This window comes from Corvus kubaryi, unplaced genomic scaffold (assembly GCF_017639235.1).
Source record: "Corvus kubaryi isolate FWS band 111438036 unplaced genomic scaffold, C.kubaryi_AGA036_p1.0 37398, whole genome shotgun sequence".
Classification (NCBI taxonomy): Eukaryota; Metazoa; Chordata; class Aves; order Passeriformes; family Corvidae; genus Corvus; species Corvus kubaryi.
The window spans coordinates 26368039-26382705 of record NW_024581137.1 but is presented as its reverse complement, the minus strand read 5'-3'; the positions used below and the strand labels follow the sequence as shown (position 1 = coordinate 26382705).

The 14667-nt window shown below is 42.0% G+C and overlaps 1 protein-coding gene across 1 annotated transcript; it reads right to left on the bottom strand.

Annotated features, from left to right (window-relative positions):
- Nucleotides 1–2083: 2083 nt before the first annotated feature.
- Nucleotides 2084–4741, bottom strand: LOC121671771 (cytochrome c). The gene is made up of 3 exons (XM_042043993.1): nt 4453–4741; nt 3475–3651; nt 2084–3319 (listed from the first exon to the last, which is right to left on the bottom strand). The coding sequence occupies exons 2-3, from the start codon at nt 3641–3643 to the stop codon at nt 3171–3173; spliced, it is 318 nt and encodes a 105-aa protein (XP_041899927.1). The 5' UTR covers nt 3644–3651; nt 4453–4741; the 3' UTR covers nt 2084–3170.
- Between the last annotated feature and the right edge of the window lie 9926 nt (nt 4742–14667).

Here is a 14667-nt window from a genome sequence, read left to right as displayed (position 1 = left end):
TTTGAAATGGTTCAACTCATCCTGTATGTAGCAAAACAGACTTCTCTTGGCTTTGGGCCTGGAAGAGATTTAGGATGTGTTTTGGATAAAGGCAAATGACAAGGCTTACTACAGAGGTAAGCGTGTGCATTTCAGTGGGCTTTGATATACGCGAGAGACTAGAATATCTAATTATTACCTATTAGCTGGTTTTGTTCTCCCCTGTGAACAGGAGGAGGATCATGTACCGCACTTATTTTAGAAACTGATGCTGTACTTTATACCAAAAAAAAGAAAGTATTACATAATCCCATACAAGACTAGATCTATCCAAATGAACAGATCTTTCACTGAAGCACTTATATACAATTGTACAGGCAGCAACAAATGGAACTTTCCCACGTTGTTCGTAGAGTGGTTACACTTGAATTGCTAAGACTCTAAATAACATGAGAGCTTCTGTATCACTAAATTTCAATTGGATGTACTACTAATAAATATCATAGCTTTTTAAGTATCCTACTTATTTTGAAGTCATATTGTGAAAAGCTGTACTTTTGGATTTTACTTTTTTTCCAGTCATTAACTTCATCTTCATTCATTTGCATAACTACATGTGAAAATACCACAAGATCATTGTCAAAGGCATGCCCCATCAAAGCTGTGAACTAGTAGCCAAGAACGATTTTTACGGGATGGTGCAATGTTTGGCAGTGGTGTTTTGATTTCATCACTGGGAACTGTAAAGGAACTACTGAAATACCAGGTGTCTAGACTGGTATCACTTTCAAAATGAAAAACATTAAACTTGGTACTTCACAAAACAAAGGCAAACCCCACCCCTCTACTCTATAAAATAAACTAGGAAACAAGGAACTAAAGCTTGAATATATAACTGATCTTGATACCTCCTTCCCACCCTGCAAAGAACCCACCCAAGCCCTTGCACTAACACCAAGTGATAATCTAACCTCCTTCCCTTTCAATATTTGCTTATCCATGACTAGAAACACCATAGTATTGTTTCTCCAGTGGCAAATGGCTGATAGTTACCTACTGTAACAAGACTTTTAAGCCATTGCTGTCTAGGGCTGTACACACAGAAAGATGAAATTTTAAAGGTCAGAATGGTCTTTTCCCTAAAATGTAAACAAGGATGCATGCTCAGTCTACAATTAAAGTACAATTTTCTCAGTCTTTAGTGTTATGCAGAAGCAATGCTTGTCTTTGTACAGATAGATTGAAGAGCCAAGCTAAATTGTGCCCCTTGCTTACTTTGGGCAAAGTTTGCTCCCTCCTGAAGTTTTTCTGATGATGGATAATTTACTTGTTATAAATTGTAGTCTGTAAGAATTAAATACCACACCTTACTGAAAAATCCTCTTCCCTAATTGATCTGGAGAAGAAAAAAGTTGTAAAGAAGAGCAGCTTGGATATCACAGTGTCTCCTTTCACAAAGGTGCTAACAGAACAAAGTGTCACGACTCTCACCATGCACAACTCTCTCTTCACCATCATCATCTCAGAAGACTGTAGAGCTGGGTACAGCTACATTGACAAACACCATTTCTGAAAATTGGAACAGTAATAGACTACTACAATTTGAAGTTCTCTCTGAAGCTTTTAGTAAAAAAACTGCTGTTGGTCAACACTGTGCCCATAATTGCAAGAAATGCTGTTTATGGGTTAGTCTGGAAAGAAAAAAGAATCACAAGACATACAGTAGCAATCACTGAGACCACTGTTAGTAATCTTAGGTCTTTTCGCTCATTTACTCTGAGAAAAGCCCTTTGCAATTCCATCATTAAGTACACTACTCCATACAACTCAAATGCAGCCCATCCTACAGCACAGCCACAACTTTAGAGTTACCCTGAATTTTCTCCCATCTCACTCTGGAAGCACAGCAGAAATGCTGTTGAACAGCACATTGCTCAAAGAGCTTTGCCACATTTGTACTTCCCCCACCAACTCAATTAGCATCTACCTTTTTCCACGTGGAGCTTTTCCTTGTCTCGGTTCCTAATGATGTAAATCTGGGTATCCAACTTTGCTCTGCATTCCCACTGTTTTTCACTTAATTTCATACACATACAGCAAGCCAGACTTTTAATTATTTTTTAATTTACAGTATTAATTGCTCCAAATTATGCCTTACTGTTGGTACACAGTAAATACATTCTTCTGAACAACTCAGTATGAAAAAAATGCAGTTAAAACATTAAAAATACTGCTTTACAATGTGCGAAACAGAACCTTCAGAAGTAATGACATTGGCTACAGCCAGGCAGAGGAAGACTGCTTGTTTTTGTCTTATTTTTTAGTCTACCAGCACATTCATTCCCCTTCATCTGAAGCTGCCTGTAACAGTAGATCTTAGGTGAACTTGTCTGCTGAATTAAGAAGATTAAATAACTCTCAGCTTGGCCTTTAGCACCTGTATTCCCAGAACAGGATGTTTTTCTTATACACTAAGAATGGCTGTTCTCAGAAGATTTACTGAGCAAAGGGCATCAATAACACGTCAGAACTGGAGATGTTTCTGAAGGGGAGTTATACTTTATAGGTGCATGCAGTTGTCAAAGTCTGGATGAATTAGGTAACATGCTTCCCCTCGATAAAAGACAAGTTGCTGGGCACAACTGCCAGTTCACAAATAGTACTTAATCAGATGAAATGCATTTTTATCACAAGCTTTAGACAGATTAATATATACTGCAACACCTAGCACTGATTAAATTTAGAAAAATATTATGTTGGGATTTTTTTTCATAGTCTTTGCTGTTTTGTTTTGAATGTCATGGAAGATGTATGGCAGATGATGCCAAAAACCACCCTGCTTTTTAATGTTAAAGAGCTGAGCTGTCAAAGCTATTATGCTGCTGAAAATTACTCATTTGATTATTTACACATTTTTTTAAACAATGAAGAGGCAGGAAATGTTTATTTATTGTTTTTTAATATTTATGATCAAGGATGACTGAACCCAATTACATAGTCTTTGTTAAGTTAATGGCTGCCAAACAAGCGTGTACTCCCGTGACTCACCATGAGCAGAGTTATCTGATGGGTGAGACAGATTTTAAGGTTAGACACAGTACATGTAAAAATAGAAAGTTTAAAAACCAATCTCATCACAGACATTTCCATTGCCATCTCCTTTGTGAAATAAATAAGGCAGCAGATAACTTTTACTTTGCAGTGGCAACTTTGAGGTATGCTATTAAATCTGCTCTCTCGCCCTTCTTCTTAATACCCGCAAAAATCATCTTTGTTCCAGGAATATACTTCTTTGGATTTTCCAAATACTCCATCAGAGTATCCTCACTCCAAGTGATTCCTAAGTAAAAAAAAAAAAAAAAAAAAAAAAAAGTTAGTAAGTTCAAAATAGTAAACATTTATGTTCTGGTCCTCCACTCAATTTTTATGGCAGATTTTTAAAACTATCACCAAGAACTGAATATTTCTGTCCCCTAAGGGCAGCTTTAAGTTTACCTTTGTTCTTATTAGCATCCGTGTAAGAGAAACCCTCAGCTTGGCCAGTCTTGCGTCCAAATAGGCCATTCAAGTTGGGTCCAGTCTTATGCTTGCCTCCCTTTTCAACTGTGTGGCACTGGGAGCATTTCTGGACAAAGATCTTCTTGCCTTTCTCAACGTCTCCCATTGTCAGTACTAGACCAAGAACACACACAGAGGTCAGTATCGCAACCTCAAGGTCACTGATTGAGCTGGAACTTTTTATAAAGTGTCCCGCTGGTTTACAAAACCAACAAATGCAGCCCGTGAATCTGGCAGTTCTCCAGCACATTTTCTACCCACAAGCTACAGCTCCTGGGCTTGAAGATTAGTATGGAATCATCAGACTACCTAAAAGTTATCAAGGTGATAAACATGCTTGAAGGGCACAAAAAACCTTCCCTCAAACAAACTGATTGGCCCACAGCATTTAAAGGGTACGGCGATAATTTCGAAAGAACAAATTTAACACAACTGCTATGCATAGTTCGTACACCTGAGACAGGAGGGTTTCCTAGTCACAAACGACCTCGTGTAAAAGCACAGGACTCTTGGCAGCCTTTTCTTCTGCAGCTGAAAAAGCGCACCAGCCACGCACCTGGGCAGGGCCGGAGGGCAGAGGGCACCCGGCTGTCACCACGACCCGGGATGACCCCAGGGCTCCCGCCGGCAGCCACGCGTGAGGAGGCGGAAGCGCCCAAGGACGTGCGCACCGCCCGGCTCCGGCTCTACCCGCGCCCAGCCCGGCCTCAAGCTTCTCCTCAGGCTCCCACCCGCGGTGGGGCCGCCCGGCCCCACGGTGACCTTCCACTGCACCCCGGCCGCCGCCTCAGGCCGCGGCGCCAGCAGGCGGGAACGGCGCTCAGGACGGCCGAGAACAACGCCCGCGCGCCCCGTTCCCCTCCCGGCCCTCACCGCCCCGCAGGGCCCAGCTGCAGCCCGGCCGTCCAGCCGCACCTGCCTGCCCGGCTGCCCCGCTGCGCCCTCAGACACGGTCACCGCGCTCCCGGCACCTCCGGCTCCGTCTGCGCCCAAGGACACGCTGTACTCCGCCCTATGTAACCCGGCACCGCCGCAACCAACCTCTGCCAGCACCCTTGGCCCGCCTCTGCGGCCTAACAACCAATCAAGTGCCAGCTTCTGGAGTTCTGATTGGTTGCAGTGGCTATCCGCCAAGTGACGTCAAGCGCCGGAGGGTAGTGGGGTAGGTTGCGACCCGCGGGCCCCCGGACTTCCTTCCTTCCGCCCCTTCTCCCCTCCAATCCCGGCGGAGTGACGTCAGACGTCACTCTGGTGGGAAGGGGGCGCGCAGGAGCGGGGCGCGGGGGTTGCGGACGCATGCGCACAGCGCAAGCGGGAGCAAGGGTCGCGCGGCGCCCTGCGCACGTGGCCGAGGCGGTGCGGCGGGCGGGGCCTGGGCAGTGACGCAGCGGAGCCACGCCCCTGCCCGCGCGCCGTGGCGGCGGCGGTGTGCGGCGGTCGGGCTGCGAGGGCGGGAGCAAGGGGCGGAGCCGTAGAGTTACGGGATCAATGAGGGCCGGAAAGACCTCTGGTCGTCGGGTCCAACCTATGGAATGAACACCACCATGTCATTTAGACCATGGCACTAAGTGCCGTGTCCAGTCTTAAACACCTCCGGGAATAGCGACTCCACCACCTCCCTCAGCAGCCCATTCTAATCACCCTTCTGATGTCCAACCTGAACCTCCCTTGGCACAGATGAAGGCTGTGTCCTCTCCTCTGATCACTGGTTCCCTTCGAGAGGAGGCCGACTGCCACTTAGCTACAGCCTCTTTTTAGGGAGTTGTAGAGAGCGATAAGGTCTCCCCTGAGCCTCCTCCGGGCTAAACAAACCCAGCTCCATCAGCTTTTCCTCACAGGGCATGTGCTCCAGACCCTTCACTGGCTTGTCCATGAGTTGTAAAAGCCAAGGGAATAACAATGTGGAAGTGTCGCGGGTAGCCAAAGTGAGGCGAAATCCCCCTGGAGAACACGGCCAGGAGCGCCTGCCAGCATGGCCTTACAAAGGGCTGGTGGGGAGCGGGTGTGTGGCTGGATCCTCCGTCTGTATGGGATGCCAAAGCCATCCTGTTCTGGCAAAGATGAGAGGGTTATGGAAGGGACTGCCAGATGAAGGGATGAAAGTGTTCCAAACGCCAGTCCAGCAGTGTAGTGGTGCTCAAAGAGGACATGTCAATATTCACACATTGTGGGCTTCCAAGCAGAATATAAATGATGAATTCCAGACATGACTGCCATCTCACTCTCCTTGGCAAGGAGGAGGAAGAGCTGTTGGAAAAGCCCAGCATAATAATGTCCAGCGTTCACAAGAGTTGAACTGTTTGCTTTGACTATGGACATTAAAACTGTGAGATTTTCCACTGTCTGGCATTTGAAAAACACTTTACTTCTGTGTGTGCTTTTATGCTGTGCTGGAACTGGTGTAGGTGTGCCCCTGTAACTGCCCATGGAGCAGTGCTGATGTGAAGTGTCAACATGAAACAGAAAGGAGTGAAAACTGTAAAAATACATCAAGGGTTCCTCTGATGGCAGAATTTTGCACATAATTCACAAGAACATTCAGTTATCATCACTCCCTAGTTCAGACAGTGCATTGCCTTCCAGAGCTCATGGTGTCTAGAGCATGACACACAGGTTTTGTGCAGTTTCTAACACTTCATCACAAGGTATATACAAAATATGTGTTCTTAAACTTTTAGTAGTTTATGCTATAATCTTATTGACAGTTCACTGGCCACAGTAAAACTGTTTTGCTTACAATATACAGATGAACTCATGTACTTCATGAAGAGTGAGGAAATATGTGCAATGAAACCACTTTAAATTTGCTTTGAATTCTGCTGTTGTTGCCCAACTCAAATCTCAACTCATATCAGACTCCCATCATTATAAGGTTGACTGGAAAATATTATTTTAAAAACTAAAGGCATCCTCTGTTTCTTTTATTTGCTGTTTGGTTTTGAACCTTCATGGTGCTTTTCACTCTTTTTTTTAGACTTTTTACTATGATTGTAAGGACTGAATTTCATTTAGTAAGGCTTCTGTGTCTTAGATGATTCCAAGGGCCAGATGTAACTTAATATCACAAGACTCCTGATAAAACCACGAGTCTCTCCTATCTTTAAAGGCTCAGGGAGTTGAAAGCACCTTTTAAGCTGCTCTAAGAAATAACAGTGTAAATTATTAAGCTTCTTTAAGCACTTGATGTGGACTGATGCTCGCTGACACCTATTCAGAGGTTCTCCCTTTCTTCACAGAACTTCAAGCATCTGTAGCTCTCTTCATTTCTGTTGCATTTTGCTTTTAAAATATGTATGTTCCGTTTTGAGAATTGCATGTTGTGCTTCACAGTTAACCCTTCCAATGCATGTGGAGGGACATTGTAGCAATGCTTTTTCAGGGTTTTTTCAGGTTTTTTTCCAAGAAGCTGTTTTTGAAAACTGCAACAATTCAAGACAACTGGATTGTTTTCAGAAGTTTTGTTAAACTTCTGAAATAAGGAAGTAATGCTCTTGGGGAAAATACTCAACCTTTGAGCTTTTCAGTGCTAAAGATTAGTATACTAAAATCAGTCTATAAAATGAACTGTTATCTTCTCAGCCTTACACCTGACTACGCCGATGTCTGCAGTGTGACTGGCTGCCAGCAGTCATGATGTAATACCCTTTCCCGAAGGTGTAAATGAGACAAACGCAGTATTAGTGGACTTCCATACTGTATTAGTGGAAGAAGAGCTTCTGCCTGATATAACAAGATAGTAGGTTAAGGGATGTATTTTCACCAGTAAAAAGAGGTATCTTGAATGGAGAAGATTTCTCATATCTTTGAGCCCATTTGGGCATTACTAAGGGTGGATCTGGAGCAACATGGTGGTAAGAACTGACCCGTAAGTAAAGTAGACGGTGCAGGAAGGGGTGTTGTTCAAGGTGCCCAGTGTTTACTTTTTGAAATGTTCTGTGATAGGACAGTCTAATAGTGAAATTTTTGCCTTCTCTGCTAAATACGGCATCTGCAGGGTATGTGTTAAATCCTGCATATGACTTCCTGTGTAGGACAGAGTATGTTGTGGGACTTCCGGAAGCAACGCTAAAGACAAGGGCAGGGCTTTTCTGGCTTTGTGGGTTTGAATTGCTGGAGTAAACTAAAATGACTCAGGGTGCATTTTCAGTGCTCTATACTTTTCTACATACATTAACATTCATTAGACTATTTGCCTTGGTGTGGTTTGCCTAGAAGGCTCATATTTTAGTCTTCCAGTTATTCACTGTGGTTACACCTGGAATACCTTTGCCTTTTTACTAGCTCAGGCTATTACATGCTGGAACTATAGTTATTTTGCAATCAGAATTCTGAGTGTAACTCTATGTAATTCTGTCCCAAAGGAAGCAAGAATAAACCAAATGTGCCAAGTCCAGTAGTAAAGAAAACATGTCAGAAGAAGCATCCATATCTCTTTAAGAGGGACACTGAAAATAAAAAAAGGTAGGCTTGCATTGTGGGCCTAGACTGGAACTCAAGAGAATATGTGATTTTTTTGCTCAACTCTGTGCTAAACTTCTGGTTTGGTCTTTGATAAATACCTTATAACCCATTTCTTATGGAAATCATCACCTCATCCCTGAGGTGCTGGAGTACCTTGGTCATTTTTAATCCCCTTATCATGTGGAAGTGGGACAAGCCTGAGTTGTTACTGGTTATCAGCAAACTGTGCTAGCATTGGGGAGTCTGATTTGTGCTGGAGTCATGGTGGTGTGATGCTGGTTTTAAGAAACAGTTTGGCTTATGATCTGAGTCATAAATCTTACCTCATCACAAAGCAGTACTGATTAATTTGCACAGTTATGATTTCTGAATTGTACTGAAGCTATTCAGAAAACATGGTTTGTTTTTTTTTTTTCTGATTTTATCTTTGCCTTTGGAATTTTTGGGAGAAAGGTGTATCTCTCCATGGGTTTTTGAAAGCCCAGTTTATAAAGATGAAAGAGTTATTCTGGGCTGGGCTTGAAAAGTTTTTTATGCTAGTATCCTTCAGAAAGGAGTATTCCGCAGAGGAAAACATACAGGTTTAGGGTTACTTTTCAACACTTTCATGGTACAAGTCCTGTCATTTGGAATATACTGCTGGCCTTACGTTTATTATGTCTTTTACAGGCTATTCTGGGGGAAGACAGGAACCTGTTCACCCAAACAGCTAAGGAACAAAGTCGAAAAGCATTAGAGACTGAAGAGGAAATAAAAATGCCTGATGAATGGCGTGCCTCTAATGATTACTGCTTGTTGTGTTTTATGCAGTCTAAGACAGAGAAGCCAATTTTGCTACTGCTTTGAACAGCTGCAAGGGCAGTTGTAAGTTACGGGCGGGTTCGGTCGGGACGGAGACGGATGGAGATCTCTATAGGCAGGTCTTGGGACACAGTCGGTTTATTGTAAAGGGCGTGGGTATTGGGGCACTGCTCAGAGCTGCTAGACTCAGCTCTGAGCAGGCCCAAGAGAGTAAGCAGGTGAGAGAGAGAGAGAGGGTGTAAGAGCAAGAGTGGAAGTAAGAGTAGAAGTGGAAGAGAGGAATAGAGAAGTGAGAATCAGAATCAGAAGTGAGAATGTCTGAAGTCCTGGTTACAATACAATAAATCATCTTCTGTACTGAATATTCTAATTGTCACTAACCAATCTAATACAAGATACAAATCCTATAGCATTTACATACAGCCTATAAGAGTCCTTATATTACCATAGAGTGTTACATCTTAACTTCTAAAAACTACTCTTTGGACCCCTTCTGCTGAGCTAGTAGGGTCTGCTCTGACCCTTGGACCTGTTTGCAAGCAGAGGGTATTGTTTCATCAAGAGGGGATTACTTCAGTGGCCATACCATTGTTTTCTAGTTGTTCAGTAACTAAGACCTGGTATTTCAAAAGTGGCTTTCATTTCGATGTTGCCTGTAGTTTTCATATTCCCAAAATCTTTTGTCAGGCAATCATATTTCCAAGGTTTTCCTGTTCCATCTTCCCCAACAGGCAGTCTCTGAGATGATGCAGTTCCTAAGGGTCACTATGTAGTCCTTCTTAAGACAAAGCTAAATATTGGCCTAGCATCTGATTTTGTGTAATATTTTCCCGAACAAGTCTTGGTTTTATTTTAAGGACTGCTTAAAATAAAAGGCAGTGTATTTATTCTTTGTGCAGTTGTCTCTGACAATGTTGTGATTTTTTTTTTTTTTTCAATGACAAGTGTTACATTGACTTGAGTATCTGGATTGCATTCAGTGCTTAATTGCCATTATTGAAAAGGTAAAAACTATTCTCAAATTTAAAAGAACTGCTGGTGTATTGTCCCATCCCTATGTTATAAAGACAAATTATTTGGGAGTGGGACATAGAAATATTATCCGCAGCCAGTGTATGGAGTGGCAGTTGAAGGATTTGATCTTAGTAGAGGAAGGCAGAACTTGGAATTCTTCCCATATCTGCTGTTCCTGTGTTTTTGGAGAGTGAGTTTGGTAGGGCTGTGAAAACAACTACTTGGCACTAAGGGACATAAGAATGCCTCTAAGTGCCAAGTAATGAGAATTGCCTGGCCAGGATGTTGTAAGTTCCGCTTTGGCACAGGGTGAGGCATTTCTGCTCAGCATCGCAGTGAGCTGTTAAAAAAAGGGCAGGAGGCACAGGTAGAGACAGCAGCCAATCCAGCCAGAGTACAAAGCAGGGTGAGCAGCTGGGCAATTGCCAAGCTTTCATAGCTGAATCAATTGCATAACCATTATAATGCCATGGCTTACTGAGTGATAAATTCACTGATGAGTTTAACAGGTGTGAAAATAGCAAAGGACTTTGACCATTCTTTGATGCTGTCGTTCTATGCCTCAGGCATAGAGATTTATTCAGCAGCCATTTATTGTACGAAGAAGTGTCTCCAGGACTGGGGGAGGTAGAGGTCTCTGTCATTCATCTGGCCTGCGGGGAGCTGGGTAGATAAGAAGATCCAGGGTTCAAAGTCACTCTTTGACAACTTAAACGCAGACCTCAAGCTGAGAACATTGACTTAATGACTGCCTGGGTTGCCCTGCTCAAGTACTTGTCCCAATAGCTGCCTGTGGACTGATAGATTTCTTGTTATCTTGGCGAGTAACCTTGGACCTCAGAATAAGATGTGTGGGATACAACTACTCTGTAATCGGTGGTTTGAGACAAGTAACACAACAGAGGCATCTTGTTTGGATGAGTACAGAGGAGTAGTGAATACAAAACATAAGTGAATGAAGTTGGGGTAATTTGCCTTGAAGTGTAGAATAGCAAGGAAGGACTCAATGCAAGACTTGTCCTAGGATGGAACTGCATCAACGTCCATTTTACTATCAGAAAAATAATTCTGAATCCTTAAAAACCAATTCCCATAGTGGAAGTAGGCCAAAAAGAGAGGTGATTCAAGATAGTAATTTAAAAAAAAACAAAAACAAGCAAACAAAAAAAACAAACAACTTTTTTAGTTCAAGGACAAAGTTAATTAGGTTAACCCACAAGGACATCCACATTTGGAAGATTCAGGACCCAGCAAGTTTTCAGAAGTTCAGCTTTTCTTAAAAATATAATTGTGTTTCTTTTGGAAAAGAACTTAAAAATTAACTTTAGAGATTTAAGAACTGAAAGGCAAATGAAAGGGTATTCTTTTATCAAGTCCATTATGTTTTTAACTTTAGAGCTAGTCTCATGCTATTGTGGAGTCTGCCACAGTTTACTGGAAAGCGTAAAATAGTAGCGGTATAATAAATGTCCTCAAACATTGTCTGAAAGTCTGATTCCATCTGACAAAAAACATGCCACAATAACAGTAATTTCTATTGGCCTCAGTTTCTACTTTTGAGTGGCAAGTAATTGGTCAAAGCTACCACATCTTCCATTATTTTTTTTTTTTCTTTGTAATGAATCAAACAGTTGGAAGAATTTCAGGAATATCCAGTTTGGAGGGGATGACAGTTAGCCACATTGATAACACATTTGCTTTGTGTATCTGTGGGAGCCAAGGATTACTGTCTTCGCATTTACATGATCATTTGGGATGTTGTCTTCTGAATAATCCAAGATATAGAATGAGAATTACCTCAGCCTAGATATTGTGAAATTAGTCTCCAAAGCATCAACTTAGCCCCAAGAAAAGCTTAAAATTAAGAGTCCTTTTGTAAGGAGATTTGTGTGGTTGGGTCTCCTTATGTGATGATGATATGCTAATCTAATGTAATCTACTAAAGCCTATGCAGTTTTTGTGTCTAAGGTATAGGCCAGACAGGAGGACCTTCATGAAAAGTGAGCACTAGTATGGCCCCATGAGTCATATGAAAGTCTTAAAAATAAGTGCTTTGCTTACCTTAGAATTTTCAAAGGAGAAACCTTTTATAACACAAATAGAAATAAGGCCATAAATTGGCAAATTTATCTCCACTCTCCCACAGAAATGAAACTGGTGTGCTTTGGCAGACTTAATGCTTGTAAGTGTAAACCCAGTTCTCTGCAAGGCTACGAGGGCCCTGTGTAGAGCAGCAGGAGGAGCTGTTGAATGAGAAGCCTGACCAAGTTTCAAGACAACACGTTCATGGATTGTCTTCTTCATAGTCTTCTTCATTGAGAGGAAGTCACTGCTGCAGGTGGTAGAACACATGGGGTGTTTCTGTTAGTGGAGAGGTGGATTTCCTCCCTGTAAGGATCTTATGCTTGTTTTGCTGCCTGTTGTGTCGAGTTTTCATGGATTTGGTCGCCAAGTAATCCCCTGGCTTGTAGTTTAGCATCAGATTTTAATAGCCCAGTTTCACTGCTTCTTTTTACATCTGACTTCAAGTATGTGTCAAGTGTTCTATCAGACCAGATTTGGTCAGAAACGGAACAGATTGTCCTCTTTCTGACAGTGCTGAATGCGGGATGTTTTGCACACATAAAAAACTACCGAGGATGACTTTATAATCCTAAAGCATGGAGTTTTAGAGCTCTGAGAACACTTAATCCAAACTACTGGTGTTGAAGATGTTTTTCTTATACTATTAGGACATGTCTCTAAGGCTTTTTAAAAAATGATGTCAATCTTTTTGCCTTTGTCATATTCCCAGACTTGCTTTTTGTTACTTAGGAAGTGTGCTGAACAAAACTAAATGCAAGATACAAAAAGAATGTAATATTCTGTCTTCTCTGCTGCTAAACATTAATCTGTCCTGAATTGTACTAGAAGCAGAGCAAAAGGCAGGGGTCTGCACTTATTTTAAAATCATTCATCCAGGAGGTAACAACCATTTAAAAACCCATTTGTGGTTGAGTTGTCTTCAGCAGTTCTTTGCAGTAAGTTTCTTCATACTTCACTTTTAAATTTCATGTTATTATGCTGCTCAGTTATTTTTGTGCTAAGTCCTCTAGATGCTGTCCTGTACTCTTCTTGTGTCCTAATAAATGCATAAATCACCTCCGTTTTAACAACTAAAAGTCTCATTGTTTCCGAAATGTGTGAAGGTGGGATAGAAAGTGAGTATCCTCTCCTAATGGAAAATAAGGTGTCTGACTCCTGTCCTGTCATTTTAGTTATATCCTTTTGGTAGCCATGGAGCCCTTTGTCCTCTGAATACTTGCACAGAAAATAGCACGACGCTGGGGCACTGTGTCCTGACTGACCTCCTGAAGATCTCACACATGAATAAAGTCATAGGGGATTTATGCCATGATTCTTTGCTAGTATCTTTTTTTGTAAGGGAAATTTCAGTGGATAAGGACTAGCTGGAAGCAAGGTTCTGTTTGAGCCATGTGTTCAGGGTATGATCCTGCCAGTCTCCTGAACTCTGGTGATTTGCTTGAAGGGAGAGGGAAATGTATCTGATTCCTTGATGGGACAGCTTAGAAGAATGCAGTGAAAAAATTCTCAATGGAAAACACAGTGGTATTTTGCTCCCTCTTCAGGTTCTCTCTAGGAAACAACTGAATAATCCCTCATTTAATTAGGAGTTTAAAAAAAACCCCTGATGAATGTCTGTGTGCTGTTTCTGCTTCTCTAATCCCCACTTGGCTGCAGTTTCTTAAGATATGCATTGAACCAATATGAGCTGTTCCTGCAAAAGCTGTTCCAGTATTATGTTCCTGAAATCTGTGTAGCAGCATCATAAATCTGTCAGCACATGGAAAATAGCAATTTAAGTGTATTCTTTGCATTCTGTTATGAGATAGCTTTCCACAAAGGTTTCCTTCACTGCATTCCTATTTTCAAAAATCTTTGCAAAAATTATTCAAGATATTTAAATATATTGTATTTGGGGACTGTTTTGTTTAGGTGGTTTTTGTTCACACTTCTCAGGAATCTAAAACAGTTCTGTGACCACAACATGGCAGCAGAGCTGTTCTTTCCTTATCTCTTGCTCTTAATTATTTTTATAACCACCAAGTTAATGCCCATTATTAATCCCTGGCTACTGTACTGATCACTTTCAGCCATCTAGGCCTGAGTCCTGATAGCAGATTACATGTTTTCAGTAGCTTTCCTTCTTCATTTTAAAGCTCCTTCAAATCCCTGGAGGGACTATTAAATCCCATTCTCCCTCTACCATACCTCCCTTCAGTTTAAATGCAGTCTCTGTGGCCTTTTCAGTTCTCTGAAACATTTCTGTTTTAGATAATGAGTGAAAAAGGAGAGGCAAGAGTCTGAAACACAAGCCACAATAGTCTGACATAGGGATGTGTGTTTGGAGAGGCCACAGTCAGCCTTAGAGCATGGAGACTTTGGGAATGTGCTGTGCACAAAGAGACTCCACGGCTCATGAGAATCATGTTTGTCCCTGTGTGTGCACGTAGCAGTGCTGTCTTTATTGGCATTTGTCTGCCTGCAGAGTAGCAGAGGATCCTTTTAAGGTGGAAGTTTGGTGTTTGTGAGGGCCTGCAAAGAGCCTTATTGGGTCAATAACTGATCCCCAGCTGTTGCTGGCAGCTGCGTCATAGCTCCTTTCAGAAACGGAAGCAGCCTCTTTTCTGATCCTCTCCTCAGCTCTTCCTGAAGTTCCCTGCTGTGAATGTTAAAAATCATCCTGTGATACCTACCCTAAGTTTATTCCCAGTCAGGCTGTAATGCTCATTTATTAATCCATTTGGCCTTTAATGAATCAACTCTTTCCATAACCAGTATTTATCCCATTAA

Bases quoted from the DNA above. Each gene is read 5' to 3' on its own strand.
- LOC121671771 (XM_042043993.1), bottom strand. From the start codon at position 3,643: ATGGGAGACGTTGAGAAAGGCAAGAAGATCTTTGTCCAGAAATGCTCC. The intron at 3,320-3,474 runs GTAAACTTAAAG...TTTTTTACTTAG, and splicing joins GGATGCTAATAAGAACAAAG to GAATCACTTGGAGTGAGGAT.